We start from the raw sequence: 20,210 nt of genomic DNA, 5'->3' as shown, positions 1-20,210 counted from the left end.
AGCTAAAAGAAGGTTATGCTGCAGAGGTGAGCTGTGGCCAGGGGTACAGCCCTGCCAGGGAAACTGCTACTTAGAGGCTGAGAAGGAAGAACTCAGTGAGAGCTCTCAAGAAGGATAGGGATTGGAAAGGAGAGCTAAGACCATTCCCCCAACATTCTTACCACCAGCAGTTCTGGGCTCTCTTGATAACCAGGGCCAGCTGCACTCACCTGATAATACTTGTCCTCTCATCTTGGTGGATCTTTCAACCACCTCAACGCAGTTTCATTTCATCCATCTCAATCCCCTTGTCTCCTAAGCAGAGAACTTCTTTTGAGAGATGGGAGGGGATAATTCATTTCCATACCCCATTCTTGAACAACTTGGCTTACCATAGGTAGGAGTGAAGGCTGGCAGAGGAGTAGACTGAACAAGGATGTCTGTCCAGGAGATTAGGAGTGGTATACTCGTATGTGTTTAGTTTCCTGGAGAAGTTGCGTATGAGGTGGAAAAATATGAAAATATTTTTCCTGATATGTAATTAGTTATTCTTTGTGTATAGTACCTTTACATAAGATTTTTATTTAGAATTTATCTTCATATAGGATGTGTGGTAGGGACTAATTTGATTTTTTTCTAAATGGGTAGGGAATTGTCTCCAGTTATTTGCTTTGAAAAGTAACCTCATCATATACTATCCATGGATCATATCCATATACGTCGATCTGTTTCTGGACTCATTTATGTTTTATTATGTTTGTTTATTCCTGAGCCAATGCCACAGTATTTTTGTTTTAAATTTTTTTTTTTATTGGGGATTATCAGGGGAACAGTGTGTTTTTCCAGAACCCATCAGCTCCAAGTCAAGTTGTTTTCAATCTAGTTGTGGAGGGCGCAGCTCAGCTCCAAGTCAAGCTGTTGTTTTCACTCTAGTTGTGGAGGGCGCAGCTCACTGGCCCATGTGGGAATCGAACTGGCGCTGTTGTTGTTATGAGCACTGCGCTCTAATCAACTGAGCCAACTGGCCACCCGTGCCATAGTATTTTAATCATTGTACTTTTATATAGTATGTATTGATCTCTGGTCCCTACTTCCTGAAACATGCTTTCTTGGCCTCCATGATCTGATATTTGTCTATTTTTCTTGATACTTCTCTGGCTATTCCTCAGTTCTTCTCTACAAGTTCTCTCTCTCTGCTCATCATTTCTTAAACATTAGTGTCTTTGGGAACTTAGCTCATCCTTAGTCTACATACCCTCCCTGGGTGATCTTATCTATTCCCATGCTGATGACTCTCAAATACCTATCTCTTTTCCTAATGGTGTTCCTAAATATCTCTTCACCGTACAATGGAACGGCCAACTCAACATATCAAAAACTGAACTCATGTTTCCTCCTTACCCACACCCCAATAAACCTGGTCCTCCTCTAGTGTTCCCTCCTTCATTGAATGGCATAAATGGCTATAGAGTTGCTGAAGTGAAAAACCTGCTTGGCTTCTTGGCCGCCTCTCTCTATCCCTCCTTTTCTTCCTGGGATCAACCATCAAATGCTCATTGGACCTCCTAAATATCTCTAGGGTTCACCACCCCACTGTTCTCTCCACCCCACTGTGACTACTCTAGTTCAGGACCCTGTCACCATGCACTTGGGTAACTGTAGTTGTTCTAACTGGTATCCCTACCTCCTCTTTTATCCTACCTGTAATCTAACCTCTACACTGCAGCCAGTGTAGAGATTAAATTTATAAAATCTACATTTAATCATGCTACTTCCCTACTTAAAACTTCATGTCCCCCCCCCCCCCACACACACACACAGGATCAAGTTCAAATTCTAACACGGCTTATAAAACCTTGTGGTGATCTGGCTCCTATTTGTCCACCACAGCCTTAACTCTTTATAACCTGAATTCTTTTCATTCCTTGAATAGAGGATGCTCTTGTCTCTCAAGGTCTCCTGTGCCACTAGGCCCTCCTCTTTATCTTTACTCACCCTACAGGTCAGTTTCCTGGGCACATTTACTCCGGACCACCCTTCGCTCCCACCCCATCTAGGTTAGGCGCCCCTGTTCTTCACGTCCACATCCCGTGTACTCCCCACAGTATAATTCATCACATTGTATTGTATCCACATAGGCAGTGAACCCCTTGAGGACAGCGCCCGTTTGCTGCAGTCTCCAGCACCTAGGACAGGGCCTGGCACGAAGTAGGTGCATAATAAATAGTGAACGCAGAAGAGAATGGATGCGTGAAGGCGAGTGTCCTTTGGAAGCCAGCGTTCAGTGGCGCAGAGAGCGCGTGGGTTCCCTGTGGGTTCGGTATATCGGGTGCGACGGTGTCAGGGAGACAGCGCAGGGCTCACATCCCACCCCAGCCTGCCCGGCTCACTGCGGCTGCGCCGCGCGGGATCCTGGCCGGGCTGAGCCGGAATTGATGACGCGGGCTTCCCATGATACCTCGCGGGGCGCCTATTCAAACCGCTCCTAAAAGAGAGGAGGTCGTGATGGCGGCTCCGGAGCAGGAAGTGCTGTCCCCGGCCGCAGTTCCTGGTAAGGTGTGGGGTCCGGAGCTCGGGGAGCTTTGGGGGCCTGTTTCTTTCCTGCCGCCGCTCCCTCCGGTCATTTAGTCCTGACCCTTCCTCCGTCCGCGTTGCCTGGCGTCCCTCGGCTCTGACTCGGCCCTAGTGACCATCGCCCCCACGGCCCGGGATCCCATGGGTTCACCCCCACTTCGCCTCCATCTTGGCGGCGTTCTCGTCCCCTCTTGACTACACTTTCTGTCAACTCAGATCAGGGCCTCCACTTTCTGAGTGGAGCTTCAGTGGAAACCCCCCACCCTCCCTTCTCACCCCGCGCCGTAGCTTAAATGAGTCCGGGAGACTGAGATCAGGATTCTCCCCGCCGCCGTCCACACAGCAGTTTGCGGAGGCGATGTGCATGTGTCGGGCTGTCCCTTCCGCAGTGTTGGCTGATGTGGGCATAAGGGAATGAGAATACGGGCGTTGGCCGTTGAGGTTTTCATGTTCCTGTCTTGTCCCTCTGTGCGCCTGCCAGATTTGCAGTGGTGTGAAGAGTCGGAGGAAACCCACGCCCCCCAGATAGAACTCCTTGAGACTACCTCTGCCCAAGAACCTCCCAGCTCTTCGGAGCCTTTTTGCCGCCGAGACTGCTTGGTGCCCGTCGTGTTTCCCGGGCCTGTGAGCCGGGAAGACTGCTGTCGGTTTACTTGTGAACTTATAAAGCATATCATGTACCAACGTCAGCAACTCCCTCTGCCTTATGACCATCTTAAGCACTTCTACCGAAAACCCCCTCAGGTAGGCACACACTTTGGGAGAAAGTCGGTGGGAGACTGCGGCTATTAGTTGGTCCTATTAGTTCGTCCGCAGGTAAAAAGAAGGTCTAAGGAATCTTCAGGGCCTGTCAGCCTAAACAACTGGAAGGAATGTGTTTCATCCCATGGCTTCAGTCACTTTCTCTGCATTATCATCTTGGATACTCTAACCCTCCCCACTTTTTCTCTTGTTTTCTTTTTCTGAAACTCCTATTGTAGGTTGCATTTGGAGTTCATGAACTGACCCTGTTTTCAAGTTTTCCTCTGTTCCTTGCAGTGTCTCCGTTTCTTCCAGATTCCTTTTCCCATGTATTTGTTTTGGTCTCTGACTTTCATGTTAGAGGCTTTTAGTCTGGGTCTGGAGACTATTTAAGAGTAAGTCATTGAAAGCTCCGTGTGGGCCTTGCATGGCTGGGCCTTGTGAGCTGATTGACCCTACTCTAAGGATACTGGGTGGGAACCTACTGGTTCCTTTGGAGAGGGGATCACTAAACATCCAAACCCATCAATATTGGAAAGTCTTCTCTCTGGGTGGAGGAAATTGGCAGGCGATCTAAGGGTCCTCACGAGTTCACTCTTGCCTTTTGCAGTGTCTGAATCAGCAGTTCCTGAGCCTTTCTGTGGTTCTGCTGTGTGAATCAATTTGCTTCTCGTGGGCGTCCCCTCTGTCAGTACTTGGTTTTCAGCTCTCTTGAACTATTCCATCTGCTTTCTGTCCTCCAAAAATGTGTTGCCGCCTTTGGACACTGTTGTCTATTCTCCTTCTTCCTCCTTCGTTCTCTCTCTCTCCCTCCTTCCTTCCTTTCCTCCCTTTGTTCCTTTTCCTCTCATTTAGTAGTATTTCGATGGGAGCACAAATAAGCGTGTGTTCAATTTGCCATGTTTAATTGGAAAACAAACTCCAGAATCACCTTTATTAGCCCAAATAATCCTCGTTCCTGTTATCGTACTATGACAAAAATTTGCCACCTGCTGTGCCACCAAATCCCCTCAACTATTTTGGTTGCTTATTTCTGGAGGCTCTCCTACTTCAGAACACCGTCTTTGCTGTTCTAAGTGTGGGAGAATTATGGTTTTGTGCAAAAAAATGTTGTTTTCCTTTTTGATATAGTGCCCTTTGGTAAAACCCAGTGTCTCAGCTGTGGCAGTTCACTGAACTGGAAATCCATCCCATAAGTCTACATCCCAACCAACAGGGTTCTACAAAGGTCAGTAGCTTTCCCCTACCTTGCCTTCTCTCTCACCATTCTTTGTCCTCTTAGGCAGAGGACATGGTAAAGAAGAAGGCTCGGGCCACTGCGGAGGCGAGCAGCAGGACATGCCAACAAACCCTGGCAGAACTGGAGAGTGTGCTCAACCACCTAGAGGGTCTCTTTGCCCGGACACTAGTACCGCGAGTACTCATCCTCCTTGGGGGTAGTGTCGTAAGTCCCAAGGAGTTCTACGAGCTGGACTTATCCCGCTTGGCCCCCAACAGCATGGACCAGAGCCTGAGCACAGCCGCTTGTTTGCGCCGTCTCTTCCGAGCCATTTTTGTGGCTGATGCTTTCAGTGAGCTGCAGTCTCCTCCACTCATGGGCACGATCGTCATGGCACAGGGGCACCGGGACTGTGGAGAAGATTGGTTTCGACCCAAGCTAAACTATAGAGTCCCCATACGGGGCCACAAACTGACTGTGACCCTGTCCTGTGGCCGACCCTCCATCCCAGGCCCGGCCTGGGAGGATTATGTTTGGTTCCAGGCACCCGTGACGTTGAAAGGCTTTCACGAGTGAATGAGGATGCTTCTTACTTGTGACCACAATGGCTAAATGATCTTTCCTTCTGTGGCACCAAGTCACCCTTCTCTGGCTTGGAGGTGGTTGCTTCCTGGTAAGAGGAAGGTTCTGGCCTTCTGGCTGCCTGCTTCCCCTCCTCAGACTTCCTGGTGCACTGATGGTGTGGCTGGGCCTGTAATCCTCATAGAATCAAAGGTTGATTTTCCCAGAAGGGGTTGGGTCAGGGTTTTCTGTTGGGGGTTGGAAAACAAATGTGGGCCCATAGACAGACGCTGTCATGGACGTGGCCCTCTCCTGCGGCCTTTCAGGATTTTTACCAGGGACATATAATGTGGGTATGGCTCATGAACTTAAATACAAAATGAATGAATTCATATTAAATTTTCCTGAAACTCTTGGCTTACAGAGACTCTCTAGGCTCGAGGCTAGGGTATTTTATGTTTCTCCTCGGTCTCTTATGCTTCAGGGCTTCCAGGACTTTTTTTTTTAAAACTAATGTTTCTTTCTCTTCATCAGCCCCAGGCCAGTCTGGGAAGTGCAGTGACTGGGCCAAGGGTCTGTAGTGGTTTGGTATCAGCGCTGGGACTAGAGTCTGCATCAGCTAACTCCTAGCCCAGCATTCTTTCCCTGCCACATACTGGTCTTGTGACCCTTAACGTATGTGTGCCCAGAGCAGAGGTCACACAGGGGCAGGGGGCTGAGAGACTGGGCTGAAAAAAGAAAACAAAGAGTCTTTGCAAAGCCTGGCTGAACCATAGGCTGAAACCCCAGGAAAGCCCCGTGGGATCAGTTCCCTGAGGCCACACGTCCCTTCTGGAATTCTGCCCAGCCTGTCTCCGTGGCAGTTGTCCGCAGCTGGCAGTACTGTTGTTTATGTTGTCCTTAGGCAAAGCCTGCCCTGCTGCCTGTGGCAGTTCCTCCACCGCTGCATCTCTGACGTGGCTGTCCTCATCCTTTCTGTTATCCTCTCCAGCTTGGTGCTGTCCTGACCACTAAACATCGGTGCTATTTATCCCTGGGGACACCTGCTTAGTTCTTGGAAGTATTAGGTTGGTGCAAAAGTAACTGCGGTTTTTGCATTTGTTTTAACCTAAACCACAATTACTTTTACACCAACCTAATAAATTGAACAGAGAATCCTCACCGTACTGGTGTTAGAGATTGTGTGTGTGTGTGTGTGTGTGTATACATGGGAATAATATAAATATATACTATTTTTTGTGTTTTAAGAAGAATGTTTTGTTTTTATGTTTTGTCAAGTAAACCAAAAATAGTTTATATTTTATGCTACCTTTTAAGCACTTTATTATCTAACCTAACAACCTTGCAAAGTTTTTATCATTGCCCCCACTTTATAGATGAGACTTGAAGAGATTGAATAAATTGCCTGCGTGTTGAAACCTGGATTCAAACCCGTCCACCTGGTACCAGAAGCTGAGTGCTTTACCCTGTGCTGTGCATCCTGTGTGATTTTATTGTGAAATAATAATTAAAGAGGATTTGCCCTACCAGAAACTGTCGTATTGGAAACCTGCAGGACCCCAGTCTCTGGCTTCAGATTGTGTTTCCTGATAAGGGACCTGACATGAATAGGTGCTAAGTAAATGCGGAATCAATGAAAACAAAAGGTGTGGGTTCTTTTTCGTGCTGTGACCGTATTCCGCTAGCTAGGATTTCGGCGGTCTCTGCCTGATGATATTACGTTACAGAAGGACAGGGTCATCTCTCCCACCTGCGAAAGGACAGGCTACGTGAGGGGTCTGACTAAAGGGAGGGAGAGTTCGGAACAAGGGAGTTAAAAATTGTCTTGAGATGGAAAACACATTAAGCCAAGTAAGCTCCCTCAATACTGACTTTAGAAGGCTTCATAATGTCTAGACAATCAAAACAAAGTGATTATCTGGGTAATTTCTTTGGGCTTGGCATTGGGGCCCAGGTCATTTTGATTTTATGAGTCCTCTCCAAAGGAATCCAGAAATGAAAAGATCAGTTAATAAAAATGATACATCCCACCTCCTTCCCTGACAATGAGCTTGCTGAGGCACCTGTTACCTGTTTGACTCCAGAAGTGGGTGTGAATAAATAGGCAGTCTCTAGCCTACAGAGTGAAGAGCCCCAGCTGCAGTGGGGTGCTCACCTTTCCTAGCATTTGAGCCTAAAAGCAACAGTTGTGAGGCCCCAGGTAGGTAAATGTAGGTGGTAGAGTAGTCTGTAAATGTCACCCTTTTTGTACCCTTCTTCACACCCTCCTTTCCCAAGGTGTGGCTCTATTCTTTGCCCCATCACCTCAGTCTTCATTTGCCACTCAGGTGGAATAGTACTATGGAAAGGGTAAAGAGACATCTGGTGAAGACAAGAAAATGGAGTAGCTGGACCCCACTTTGTAAGACCTGGCTTTGGGGGGATTCATAATCTTAGATTCCTAGACTTTTAGAGCCAAGAGTATCTTCAATTATTTCCTTCATAGGTAATTCCGGGGCCAAGAAGGGACACGACTGGAGTGAAATAATACAGCTAGTGTCACTGGTGTATTTTTCTTCCCAAGCCCCCATTGCATATACAGTGACTCAATAAATGTCAACTATGTGGAAGGACTCAGGAAAGGCAAAAATATCCACGGAACTGGGTTGGGTTGGATCCTCCAACCTCACACTATAGCGTACTTATTTTAGGGGACACCTCGCCGATCCTGTGACAACACATCTCACAAGCTTGAGAAAGGAAGAGGGAGGGAGCTAGTGTAAGCCCAGGCTTTTCGGAAGGGCTCGGTGGGCATTAGGGCTGGGCAGAAGCCGGGGAAGGGCTGGGGCACCGGCGGTTGGTGGGTGGAATCTTGCTTCCTGCTCGACGGAAGGGCGGAGCTTTGGGTCTCCATGGAGACGGCTTCCAGCAACCTCGAAAGCGTTGAGCTGAGCCTCCGGCGCGATGGATGCGGATAGCCTCCTGCTGTCGCTGGAGCTGGCGTCCGGCAGTGGGCAGGGCCTCAGCCCGGACCGTCGGGCCTCACTACTTACTTCTCTTACGCTGGTTAAACGCGATTACCGCTACGATCGGGTGCTCTTCTGGGGTCGCATCCTCGGCCTCGTCGCCGATTACTACATCGCACAGGGCCTGAGTGAGGACCAGCTTGCACCGCGCAAGACACTGTACAGGTGGAGGTGGCTCCCGGGCGGGCCTCGGCCGCAGGGCGTTACTGAAGGGAGGACCACGGGGGGGCCGCGAAGGGTGGGAGCGCGGTAGGAATGGAAAGGGGCGGGGCCTATGGGGTCTAGGAGGGAATCGGGAAGGGCCCGAGGGGCGGGGCCGGGGACCTGAGAACTGAGGGGAGCCTAAGGGGGCTGGGACGTGGGTGGGCAAGGTCTGCGAAGGAGGGCCTTGGGAGGACACGTCTAGGCGTTGAAGCAAGGGGACGCAAGAGAAACTTAGAAGCTGGTGGGTTTACAATCGAGGCAGGGCTGAGGACCGAGGTGGAGCAAGGTGAAAGTTCCTGGAGAAGGAAGACCTGGAGTAGAAGCCTGGTGCAAGCGTGGCTTTTCGAAGAGTTCAGTTTAGAGACTGAACCCAGTCTAGAGTTGGGAAGGCGGAGGGTGCCAAAAGCATTTTCAGTGGAGTTGTTGGCTCACAGCAGGAAGCGTTCTAGGAAGTAGTGAAGGAATGCGGCATGGGAGAGAAGGGATTTAGAACTGGGGAAAATTCCCTGGACACTTACCATACAGGACCATCCAACTGCTTTTTAACTACCGTCAGCGTTGCTGGGAGCTCACCACCTTACACAGCAGTCTATTAGGCACAGGTAGTTGGGGGCTTCATTGCTCTATCCATGAATCACTCCAACACTGGTTGGATGTATCCTGTGCTAACCTTGGGGTTACAAAGACTGCTAAGACTCGTCCTGTCTCCATGTTAGTCACATCCTAGGGAGGGAGACCTATGTGCAACCCAGCAAGTACAGCAAAGTATGTTACAACTGGAACAGGTATACACAAAGGGGACCAAAGTGGGCGTTCTCCCAGAGAGCAGTTAATTAAGATTACTAAGAGAGTAACTTCTTTGCAATATAAAGATGAACAGGAGTTCTCCAGAAGGTATGGGGGAAAGGCATGCCTGTTAGAGGGAACAGTTGTACAAACTTGTTGGCTGGAGCTGGCTTGGAGTGTTTCAGAGAACAGCAGGTAGGTAAACACAACAGTGACAGCCAAGGGTGTTATGTAGAACTGGATGGAGAAGCACAGGAGTTTGAACTTTGTCCACGGGCTACAGGGAGCCGTGGAAGGGCTGTAGGCAGGAAGAGCCTGCTCCGACCTGAGTGGGTGAGCATTTAGAAGTCTGTTGCAGTGTCCAGATGAGGGGGAGGGAGCTGAGGGAATTAGGGGAGGGGATGGCTTAGAAAGATTTCAGTGGTAGAACTGTCAGGGTTTGTGACTGAATGGGGGAGGTGAAGAAGAGGTCAAGGCTGACCCCTCCTTCCAGGTTAAGCAGTTGGGTAAGTGCTGGTGCCACCCACTGGGAGAGAATTCAGGAAGCAGGACAAACTCAGGAAGGAGGGAGACCTAGTGTGAGGTGTGGCGGGGGTGGGGTGGGGGTGGCAAGGAGGCATATTAAAGTACAGATCTGGAACCCAGAAGAAAAATTTGGACTGAAGATAGAGATTGGAGGCTCATTTCATTTTATTCCATAAGTTTTTATTTCTTCAGCACCTACTATGTGCCAGGCATTGATCTAGGCACCAGGAATTCAGTGGTAAATGAGACAAAGCTCTTGTCGGCATGGAATTTACATTGTAGTATATGGGGGGGGGGGAGAGACAGACAGTCAAATAGCACACACATATTGCGTATCAGCTGGTGCTAAGTGGTAAGGGGAATAGAGAATACAGGATGAGGTACTATTTTAAATAGGGTGGTCAGGGATGGCCTCTGAGAGGGTAGCATTTGAGAAGAGACCTGAAGCAACTGAGTGAGCTGTGTCTTTACTTGAGGGGAAAACATTCCAGGCAAGTGCAAAGGCCCTGAGGCAGGTGTGTGCTTAGTGGGTCTGTGGAACCTCATAAAGGCTAGTGTGGCTGGAGAGGAGTGAGTGAGGGGGGCATTGTAGGACATGAGGTGAGAGTGGTAAGGGGCCAGAGACAATCATTCAGGGCCTTGAGGGGCATTGTAAGGACTTGGCTCAATGGGAAGTCATTGAAAAGTTCTTCACAGAGACATGATGTGGCTTAGGTTTTAACAGTTGGGTGGGGACTACACTGAAGGGAAAGTGGGTATGAAAGTGGGGAGACCAGTTAGGAGGCTACTGCAGTCTCCAGGCAAGAGTAGATGGAAGCTTGGACCAGGAGGGAAGCAGTGGACGTGTGAGAGGTGGTTGGTTGGATTCTGGATTCCAAGTAGTCAATAGCCGGGGCTCTGGGAGTCAGGTGGGTGAGATTACAGAGAGAAAAGAGAATAGATCTCTGAGAATACTTAAGGCACTGGAGGAGGGAGAAGGAAATATAAAAGGAAATAGAAATGGAAATGCATTTGTTGGCTTTTAGGTCCCATGGATGACCTTCTCCTAAGCAGTTTCTTGGGGTGGTAGAGGCAGACATCACAGAGCACTGGACAAAGAGTGAAAGTGAGGGGGAGGGAAGGAGGGCTTCCGCAGGGCAAATTGTTCTGAGATTATTGTTCAGAGGTGGGGCAGAGGAGGAAGGGACAGAAGGGCATTTTGTGTAGAGGGGCATGGATTTGAGGGCTGCTCTTTTAGAAAGCTGAGTTTTTATGTTGAGAAGGAGCCAGTGAAGAGTGAAGGGAGGAAAGATGAGCAGAGGCCAGGCTGTGGACGCAGGCCCTGAGTGGATTAGAAAGGAATGGGAGGACATCTTCTCTTGGTGGGAAGTGAGAAAGAAGGAACTGGGCTGGCGAATGCCCCTGAAGACCTTAAAGAGGGACAGGTCCTTCAGCCCAGGCCAGGCTTTCCCGAGAAACGAGGGAAGATGGCTGTGCTACGGGCTCAGGAAGCAGGCTGAGCATGAATGTGGGGCCCACCAAAGCTGAGGCACCCGCAACTGAGGAAAATTCAGCTTCCGGAACTCAGCTGGAATCTCCCAGTCCAGATATCTAGGAAGAAACTCTTGAAATGTTGGCATACATGAAGCTTTTGTAAGCCACCTTTTAAAAAATAGAATAGAATTTGTATCACCTATGGGGGTGGGATGCACCGTAGGTACTTACGGCTTCTGAGGGGGAAGGTGAGACTCCAGCAGCTTCTCTGGGCCTTTCCCCTCAGGAGAAGGGGCAGTGGCAGGAAGCCTGAGGGAGGGGGGAGCTGGAAACCTGGGTCACGTGGATGTTGTTGGCAGCCTGAACTGCATGGAATGGAGCCTCTTGCCCCCTGCCACGGAGGAGATGGCAACACAGACAGCTGTGGTGAAGGGCCGCTTCCTGGGGGACCCCTCCCATGAGTATGAACACACGGAGCTGCAGAAGGTGAACGACGGCGATAAGGTCTTTGAAGAAGAAGTAGTGGTGAGTGACGACGAGATGAGGCGGAGGGCCTGAAGGAAGGGGCCCGGGCCATGCAAAGCCCAGCCCAGCAGGAATTACGGGGACACCATTACAACAGAGCTCCTGAGCGACAGGGTGGACAGTGGCTGGGCCGCTCTTGCAGAGCCTGGCTCTGGGGTAAGGGCACGGACACAGGCTCTTACATTTTTGTATCCGTTTTTGGTTTCCAAGGTCACACATCCACATGGTTCAAAAGTCTAAGGTACAGAGAGGAATACAGTAGTGTCCCTCCCGTCCCTGTCCTCCAGTCACCCAGCTCCTCTTTCTGGGGGACAGTAATGTAACCATTTTGCGTGTGTGTGTCCAAATCTTGCTACTCAAAGGGCAGTCTGGATCAGAAGCATGACCGTGCCCTGGAGGGGGTTAGAAACGAAGAATGCGGGGATGGGGGTGCGGGGGTGGGGGTGGGGGCGTCAGGAGCTGCATTTTAGCACTTTCCCAGGGGATTCCAATACCCATTTCAGTGTGAGAAGCTGTGCTTCCAAAGACATTTTATGCAAATACAAACCTCACCAAATACTGTACCTCTACATATTCTCCTTTTTTTGTTTTTACCTTAAAAACAAATGGCACAGAGTGCTTTTCTCTTGTAGTTTTAAATATTGCACCACCAGTATGTATGACCAATTTTCAGAAGAAAGAGAAAATCTTGGCAGGAGAAAAGGGAGGGCTCGCCCAGCATGATTTCCCAGGGACCTGGTATCTACACTGTGGTGATTCAGGTCAGAGGGTTACACAGAAGGCCCTGTGCCAGGGCTGAGTGGGCGCAGTGCCCCGGCAGGATGGCTTGTCTCCTGTCTCCTCAGGTCCAGATCAAGGAAGAGACGCGCTTGGTGTCCATCATCGACCAGATTGACAATGCTGTGGCCGTCGTCCCTCGCGGGGTCCTGTTTAAGACCCCTTTTGGGCCCGTCCATGTCAATCGGACTTTTGAAGGTGAGTTCTCAGGGTTCTCTCTCCCAAGGGCAGGACAGCGTCTCTTCCGAGCTCTAGTTGGACACATATCTGGGAGTCTGGGGGAACCTGCCCACTTCCTCAGGGAAGGGACAGCTGTGACCACATCACTTTGGAGAATGTGTGCAAGGGCCTGGCTTCGGTGGTTGGCATGGACTACGCAGTCACTGGACGCTGACCCTTTTCTGCCTTGGATGGGAGAGCATTTGGCCACCTGGGTCTCGGCTCCCTGCCTTTTCCCACCTTCCTCCTCCTTGGTCTCTCCTCATTGTAGGATCTGGGCCAAGTTTGGGCTGAGGGAACACTACTCCCTTTTCTCTCTTCAGTTCTCTGTCAGTAGTTGCCTGAGTCCTTTGTAAGTCCCTCCATGTGGTCCCCATGCATAGAGAATGGGAGTTGTGGGGTTCCCTTCCTACCTGCCACCTCTTTTTAGGACTGTCCTTGTCCGAAGCCAAGAAGCTCAGTTCCTACTTCCACTTCAGGGAGCCTGTGGAGCTGAAGAACAAGACCTTGCTTGAGAAGGCGGACTTAGACCCGTCCCTGGACTTCCTGGACTCCTTGGAGCATGACATCCCCAAAGGTAATAGTCTATTACTTTGAGGACATTGGATCTGCCCCCAGGTCAGAGCAGTGGGCCATGCCACCTGCCATTCTCCTCTGAGAGTGGAACCAAGGTGGGAATTGATGGTTCACCATGGGCCCTTGAGGTGGGTCTTCCCCAGGGTCCAATACAAGGCTTGGCTCACAGTAAACAGTCAGTAAATGTTTGTGGACAAAAGGAAGGATTGTCTTCCACATGCTTCGATGGAGAGGAGTCTCTCAGTGTCTCTTCTGATTTTCATATCAACCTTGAATGGAGGCAGGCTGGGACTCTTCCCCCAAATATCTCTGAAAACATCCCTGAAAATACTATCCATGCATCCATCTCGACTGTTACTTTGGGCTTAGATCTAGTGCTTGCCACATAGTTGGTGCTCAATAAGTGGGTGCTGATTGACTAGCAAACCGCTTGCTAAGGAAATGAGCTCTATACATTTGCTTCCTGCTGGCTGTGGGACTTTTATATCTTAAAATATAGAGCTTCACAGGCCTTCTTATGCTTCAGGGCCCACCTGGCGCAGGCACACATCCAGCAGTTGGTGGTGGGATCACAGGGACCCCATTTCCTTCCCCTGTAGAGAAGAGCGTGTCCTGGGAAGATGCTCTTGCTTGGATGTTATATCGCAGGACAGGTGCCCACGCCCTGGGCAATCGGGGGCAGACCCAAGGCATTGACTCAGCACCCCTGCCTCTCTCCCTCCCCATGTTTGGTGTTTCTGAGAACTAGAGGGCTCTGTGGTTGTTGATGGCAAGGACAGTGATGATCGTAACTCATAAAAGCAGTGACACTGCTTAGTATGTGCCAGGCACTGTATTCAGCCCTTTCCACGCCTCGTCTCATTTTAATCTTCACAGCCAACCTAAGAGGTAGATACCATTATTATCCTCATTTTACAGATGAAGAAACAGAGGCTCAGAGAGCTAAACCCAAGAACACAGTAAGTGTTAGGGCATTCGACCCCAGGGCTCTGGCATTACCTGTGGTGTCAAGTAGATGGTTTCCTTTTCAGGGGACAACGGAACAGCAGAACAAGTCATCCCCACCACTAGCGGAAACCCTTCTGAGGAGCAATGAGCCGTCCAGTTGGGTTAGAACTCAGGAGAGGGGTGGGAGGGCAGTAATGGTAAAGGCAAGGCCTCTGGAATGAGACAGCCGGGGCTGAAATCCTGCATCTGCCACTTGCTAGCTGTGTGGCCTTGGGCAAGTCCCTCAATTTCCTTGTGCCTCAATTTCCTCATTTCTAAAAGGGGAATAATGGTATTTTTCTACCTCATTTGGTTGTTATATTAAATGAGTTAACATATACAAAATGCTTCTAACAGTGCCTAATACATAGTAAGGACTGAAATAAGAACGAACAATTATTATTATGTTTAGTGGCAAAAAGGCCTTAGGGGTGGATGGGCAGGCCCAGGAGAGCCTAGAGGGCCAAGAGTAGGAAGCCGAGACCACGGCAGTAGGAGCTTCTGGTGGCTTGTGAGCAGGTGTGTGACAATGTTAGTGGAGCACAGATGGATGGAGAAGCGGCAAGCCAGGGATCCGGAGGCCATTTCGGGGCTACTGCAGTGCCCCAGGGGTCAGGCAGTGGGGTCCATCCTAAGGTAAGGGCTTCCAGCAAGGAAAAGCTACTTTGGCCTTGGCCACGTGGGGGCGCTCGAGGCAAGCCTCCCTGAACATAGTCGAAAGGGGCTCCTGGACTTGCAGGGGAGATAAAGGTTTATAGGGGCAGGGGCTGGGGCTGGGACATTTCTCACCCATGAGACACACTTTCCAGACTCCTGTTATCTCCTCCAAGGCTGTGCTCCCATCCTGGCCAGGAGCTGGAGGGGGCCGCACATCCCTGTGGGGCTGATAATGAGGTCCAGGAATGTGGTGGTGGGTGCGACCCTGCACCAGGGGCTGAGGAAAGTCCGCTTCATGTCCGTAATCTGGGGGCGGCAGCCCCACCTCCTTAATTCAGGATGTGGCCAGAAAGCCCCGCGTGGTGCTGCCTTTTCAGCCTTTCTCACCTGCAGCTGGATGCTCCAAGGCCAGTGGATGAGGCCCTCCTCCCACAGTGCTAGGTGACTAGCGGGGCTAACGCAAGAGAGCCTCCTCCATCTTGGATTCTCATCCTCTGTGCAGTGTGAGGGGCAACGGAGGGGGGGTTGGTGCAATTGTCCTTGTAGCTGGGGGAGGGGAGTGCAAAACGGAATAGATGGGCTGTGGGGGCCCAGGAAAGGCTTCCTCAGGGAATCCCATCAGTCCTGCCTGCCCTGCTGTTTGGGGTAAAGGGAATACAGGAGGCAGCTCGCTTCCTGCAGTGATAGGGAGTTTTGAGGGTCTTCCTACAGGATGCTGGGGCCACCCTGCTGTGTCTAGTCAGCGAGTGAATTCATCAAGGTACAGGATCTGGGCCTAGGATGTGGTGAGTTGCAGTGGCCAGAGGCCACAGCTGTCCTGCCCTAAGGGTGGGCCTCAGGGCAGACCGATGACTGATGGTTTGAATCCGTCACCCCAGTGTGTTGCTTTGTCCTCAGGGCTGGAGCCTTGGGAGTAAAGGGCTCCTGGCACCTCCTGTGTGTGTGGGCCTGAGGGGTGCTCCTGGCCTGGCCTTGGGGAACCTCACAGCTTCTGGACCTCCAGCTCCCTTCCTCCCAGAGCCACCATCAGAAGGCCTCCAAGAAGTCAGGCCCAGCGTTTTCTCATGATGGCTTGGCGGCAGCCACGGCTTGCTGGGGAGAGCAGACTGATTTCGCTCCAGGACTCCCTTATCTGCCAGTAAAGTAGGAGCTGGTGGGGGGCCGCCCTGCCAGGCAGAAAGCAGCAGGATGGGCTAGGCTGCTAGATGGGGCCAGATTCCTAAGGAAGAGTGCCCGGGGACACCAGCATTAGCTGGCGGGATGGAATTTTCTGCCCAGGTAGGGTCATCATTTCCTTTCTGGGTCTGAGGTAATTGTTCAGGGGGAGTTCGTGTCACATGTGAACAGGTATGGTGTAGGCTGGCCCCGGGACTCACTCCTGCTCGCTGTGCCCATGGAGGTAGGTAAGGAGCTCAGCAGCTAGCCCCTGGGTCATCCTGGCCTGCAGAGTTTTGTGGGAGTGTGTAGTTTTGGAGGCAGAACCATCCTCATGGTGGAAGCAGGGCAAGAGCTACTGCTGTTCTCTGAGCTTGGGCTGCAGCCAGGTGAGACAGATGGAGCATCAGATCAGGCCAGATTTCCAGGTAGTACTCTGCCCTTCCATGCTCCTGAACCTTTCACTCCATCAGCAAATAGCCACTAAGCAGCTTCTGTGGGCCAGGCACCCGAGAGGTCATCGTGAATAAGGTGGACACTGATCGTGCCTCAGAGGTTTGGGAAGATCCAACAAAACGTAGGAAGGATAGGAAGCGGAAATGTAAAATAGAAGGTGCCTCACAAACGAAGTCGTTGGTGTCCTGGGAAGTAGAGAGGGGCAGGGTTCTCCTTGCTCCACTCTGAACTGGGGCTGACACACCTCAGAAACTGCCAGGCCCGGGGCCACTGGGGCTCCAGCACGAGTGAGCCCTCAGCAGCAATGCCCAGTTCAGGCAGCAGAGGGCAGCAAGGGGCCTGCCTGCCTGGAAAGCGGCCTTTTAGGACAAGGTGGTGAGGGCTGGGGTTGGGGCCAGTGGCGAACAGGGGAGCACCAGCGAGTGATGGGCAATCCGGCGTTCTTGACCAGCATTCTCCTGCGGCTGCACGCAGGTGGCTCCTCCCACCCAGTGCCGCGGAGGCCTGGCTGACAGGTGCTCGGCCTCCGGACCAGGGCACCTGGCTTTGCCCATCAACTACACAGGGCACTGCTCCGCCTCTGTACCACCCCACACTCCCCTCCATCCCCCAGGGGGCTGGACCATACTTTGTGGCCCTGGTGTTGTGGGACTGGCCGCTCTGAGAAGGGACCCGTGGCCATTTGTGTGTGTGTGTGTCTGAGACAAGTTGTGCAGTGCTGGTCTGAGAGGGTTTCAGCCACTGCTGCTCCTGCACAGCTCTGATCCCCAGCCCAGCCCACTCTGCCCCTCAAACTTACTCTGAGCTTTGTTGCCTCTCTTCCTGGAGGGCAGAATAGTTAGAAGCATCCCCCAGCCTGAGGCTGCCACACTGAGGTGGGTGAGACCGTCAGGTCAGGGCACCCAGGACATCCTGCTGATTGCAAGAGTTCCGAATTACTGGATTGTCCTCTCACCATGGCCTCAAAAACCAGAGCTTGTAGACACGGGGGGCTGCCGGGGGACAGGAGGGGAGGTTTGGGGAGACTTGGGAGAGTGGGGCCATGAGCTGAAACACCAAGGCCCTGGAATCCTGGAGGACACAGAGGCGGCCGCAGCTGGCTGGGCCCAGCCTTTGCAGCAGTTGCAGGAAGAAAAGTGGGTGAAGGTGACAGCAAGCGCCTGGCTTCCCAGGTAGACACTACGTGACTCCTGGCACGTTGAGAGACTGTGTGTTTCCTGGGCAACCCGCTGAGCTAGGAACAAGCAGAGGAGGACAGGAGTGTGACAGGAATGCAAGGGAGGGCGGGCGGTAGTGCTAGCTGGCTGGCCCCTCACATGCCACTTCCGCACTCCACCCGCACCCTTCTGCCTGGTTGGCACTGCCCCCCTACCCCGGTGGGGGCACTGTATCTCTCTAGCATCCCTGCCAGTTTCTCCTTGCTCTCTGGGGGGTGGGGGTGGGACTGGGGGAAGCCCCGCCGGTAAGTCTGGGCCTCCTCATCTACTGGAGGAAAGAGGTGGCCAAACCCTAGGTGGGCAGGCTGGTGAGAGGGAGGGTTAAGACCCAGCGCTTGCTGGCACACCAGGGTATGCCAAGGTGCTGGTGACAGTGAACGGAGGAGTGGTGTAAGTTGGGGGACTCCAGGATCCCATTTCTCCACGGCAGCATTTGGCTAGGCAGGCTGTAGGCTGCCCTCCCTGGGGGGGCAGAGTGAGGCAGAGCCTGACCTTTCGCAGTTCAAGGGACTCCCTGTATGACTGTGGGCTCCCAGGGCGGGGAGGGACTGTCTGCAGATGTTCTGAGCACCAGGGTGTGCGGGGGTGGGGGGTGATGGGGGGCCCGGGGATGCACCTTCCTGGGGTCTGTGCTGGTCAAAGGCTGAATGCAGTGCACTGGGAACACTTTGTTCCGTCACACCCCACACAACCTGTTTTTTGGAAGAAGTGACTAGGAAAGCAACAGGCTAGGGCTTTAGGAGGGCAGGTCTGGGAAGTGGAGGACTTCACGTGTCCAGACAGGAAGATTGTAGGAGCCAGGGGAAATACTCCCCTTCTCTGACCAGGAAAGCCGCCACCCCCTTCCTAGGCAGTGCCCCAGCCAGAACTTCGATAACCCAGGGCCTTTTATTCCTGCTGCTGCCTGGCCAGCACTCCGTGGGACCAGGGGAGCAGAGGCAAGCCCACACTGTGGCTCCCTTCCATCATCTCATGCATGGCTGGTGGCACCTATGCAGGCCACCGCAGTGCTGCAGTGGGCTCCAAGCCAGCCTCTCCCTGTGCAGGCCAGGGCCAGCTGACCTACATGCACCTGGGAAGCTCTGGCTTTGATCTGGGCAGGTGATGGTACCCTGAGCAGGGCTGAGCTGCTGTTAGGGCCAGGGGTTCCTGGGGGTCAGGTCTCTTGGATGCAGTGGGTGGGGACTGAGCTGTGGGGCTGCTGGGTGTGGAGTGACCAGGGTGGGCCATGGTTGGAAGAGGCCTGTGGGAAGCTGGAGTGGCAGGAGCCAAGCAGCCGGGCTGAGCTGGCAGCCGATGAAGGCCTCAGCACAGCTTTCAGTGCATCACTGGCTGGTCCAACACCAAAACCTTCAAAGCATTTGCCTTTCTGGCAGGGCCTGGAGTAGAGCTGCGGCAGGGCTGGGGAGGGGCCTCGGTGCACAGGGGAATAGAAGCTCCAGATCTGCATCCAGAGGCGATTTTCCCAGGCTCCTTCCTCCCACACAGCGGCTCCCTCCCTCAGTTCTGGAGATGGATCCGGCCCTTCTCGCCAAGTCCTCATGGCTGCACGACTCAGCCCGGAGCTGGGCTGCTCCTGTCTGGGGAGCAAAAACCGGGGCAAGACCCAGGATAGACAAAGGCTCATTAGCTGCAGCCCGGTTCCCCTCCTGCCAAACTTCTATGGGAGCCCCTGGTCGGGTCTAAGCCGTCTCAGAGCAGAGGCTTCTGGGACTGGGGAAGAGAGCAAAATGGCAAGTCGGGGGAAACTACTAGGGCTGAAGGTCACTGGTGAGTTCCCCTAGTAGAGGGTGAGAGGGAGCTGGAGAAAGTCTCCCCAAGCCTGGCCCCAACTCCCCTCTGCCTGTGGCCTCAGCTTCCTCCCCCACTCAACCTTTAACTAGACTTGCTGACAGGAACAAAACGCACTGGTTTGAGTTTCACCGCTTTTCATTTCCTTTGCCCTCCCTCTGGAAGGGGTTTTAATGAACAGTGAAATGGCTAAAAGGCAATCAGGAGGAGTCAAGTGCCGGGATAATTAAATTGTCTCCCCTTTCCCCAGTGGAGCCTTGCACCGGGGCCTGGGGCGTGTGCAGACCCAGCAGAGCGCTGGCTCCACAGCCCAGGCCTGCCTCTTCCCCAGGGTCCTGGAGCGTCCAGATGGAGAGGGGCCATGCCCTGGTGGTACTGCGCAGCCTGCTGTGGCCAGGCCTCACCTTCTACCACACTCCCCGCACCAAGAACTGTGGCTACATCTACGTGGGCACCGGTGAGAAGAACATAGACTTGCCCTTCATGCTGTAGGAAGGGCCAGCCTGGGGACTTCTGTAGCGTGTCTCCATTATTTTCATACATTTCCCTGAACTTGGTCTGTTTGTTTTGTCCTGAGGCTTCCCCTCCTCTCCACCTCCACCTGGTGTCCAGGCTCTGAGGAGAGGTCTGCGGAGGAGCTGGGAGACCCGGCTCTAAAGCAAGTGGCAGAAGGTCGCAGAAGGTGATAGCCAGGGGCCCCGAGGAAGGCAGCTCTCGGTCTGAGGAGAGCCGCACACGGCCAGGCGGCCCAAATCCCCTCCTCGCAGCCCGCGGCCCACGGCT

General features: G+C 52.5%; 2 protein-coding genes across 4 annotated transcripts; both read left to right on the top strand.

The window, feature by feature from the left end:
- The first annotated feature begins 207 nt into the window (after nucleotides 1-207).
- MAD2L1BP (MAD2L1 binding protein) lies at nucleotides 208-6,607 on the top strand. Of its 2 annotated transcripts, XR_012496614.2 has the most exons (4): nucleotides 208-2,530; nucleotides 3,035-3,297; nucleotides 4,577-5,186; nucleotides 6,451-6,607. XR_012496614.2 is itself a non-coding variant. In XM_019738327.3 (3 exons), exons 1-3 carry the CDS (start codon nucleotides 2,431-2,433, stop codon nucleotides 5,087-5,089), a joined length of 876 nt encoding a protein of 291 aa, XP_019593886.1. In that variant the 5' UTR covers nucleotides 208-2,430; the 3' UTR covers nucleotides 5,090-6,607. The 2 variants fall into 2 exon arrangements, 1 of the variants encoding a protein (XP_019593886.1); XM_019738327.3 differs by having other exon boundaries at nucleotides 4,577-6,607.
- A 1,286-nt stretch (nucleotides 6,608-7,893) lies between these two features.
- On the top strand, nucleotides 7,894-19,984 carry RSPH9 (radial spoke head component 9). Of its 2 annotated transcripts, none has more exons than XM_019738447.3 (5): nucleotides 7,894-8,244; nucleotides 11,427-11,592; nucleotides 12,438-12,567; nucleotides 13,019-13,165; nucleotides 14,196-14,459. In XM_019738447.3, exons 1-5 carry the CDS (start codon nucleotides 8,018-8,020, stop codon nucleotides 14,258-14,260), a joined length of 735 nt encoding a protein of 244 aa, XP_019594006.3. In that variant the 5' UTR covers nucleotides 7,894-8,017; the 3' UTR covers nucleotides 14,261-14,459. The 2 variants fall into 2 exon arrangements, with proteins under 2 accessions (XP_019594006.3, XP_019594005.3); XM_019738446.3 differs by lacking the exon at nucleotides 14,196-14,459 and adding an exon at nucleotides 19,759-19,984 and having other exon boundaries at nucleotides 7,907-8,244.
- The last annotated feature ends 226 nt before the right edge of the window (nucleotides 19,985-20,210 follow it).

This window comes from Rhinolophus sinicus, chromosome 2 (genome assembly GCF_057876585.1).
Source record: "Rhinolophus sinicus isolate RSI-liver-muscle chromosome 2, RSI-T2T, whole genome shotgun sequence".
NCBI classification, from domain to species: domain Eukaryota; kingdom Metazoa; phylum Chordata; class Mammalia; order Chiroptera; family Rhinolophidae; genus Rhinolophus; species Rhinolophus sinicus.
Note: the sequence above shows the minus strand (reverse complement) of the source record. Positions and strands in the feature narration are given on the sequence as shown.

Bases quoted from the DNA above. Each gene is read 5' to 3' on its own strand.
- MAD2L1BP (XM_019738327.3), top strand. From the start codon at position 2,431: ATGATACCTCGCGGGGCGCCTATTCAAACCGCTCCTAAAAGAGAGGAG. The intron at 2,531-3,034 runs GTAAGGTGTGGG...TGCGCCTGCCAG, and splicing joins GTCCCCGGCCGCAGTTCCTG to ATTTGCAGTGGTGTGAAGAG. The intron at 3,298-4,576 runs GTAGGCACACAC...TTGTCCTCTTAG, and splicing joins TCTACCGAAAACCCCCTCAG to GCAGAGGACATGGTAAAGAA.
- RSPH9 (XM_019738446.3), top strand. From the start codon at position 8,018: ATGGATGCGGATAGCCTCCTGCTGTCGCTGGAGCTGGCGTCCGGCAGT. The intron at 11,593-12,437 runs GTGAGTGACGAC...CTGTCTCCTCAG, and splicing joins TCTTTGAAGAAGAAGTAGTG to GTCCAGATCAAGGAAGAGAC. The intron at 13,166-19,758 runs GTAATAGTCTAT...CCTCTTCCCCAG, and splicing joins GGAGCATGACATCCCCAAAG to GGTCCTGGAGCGTCCAGATG.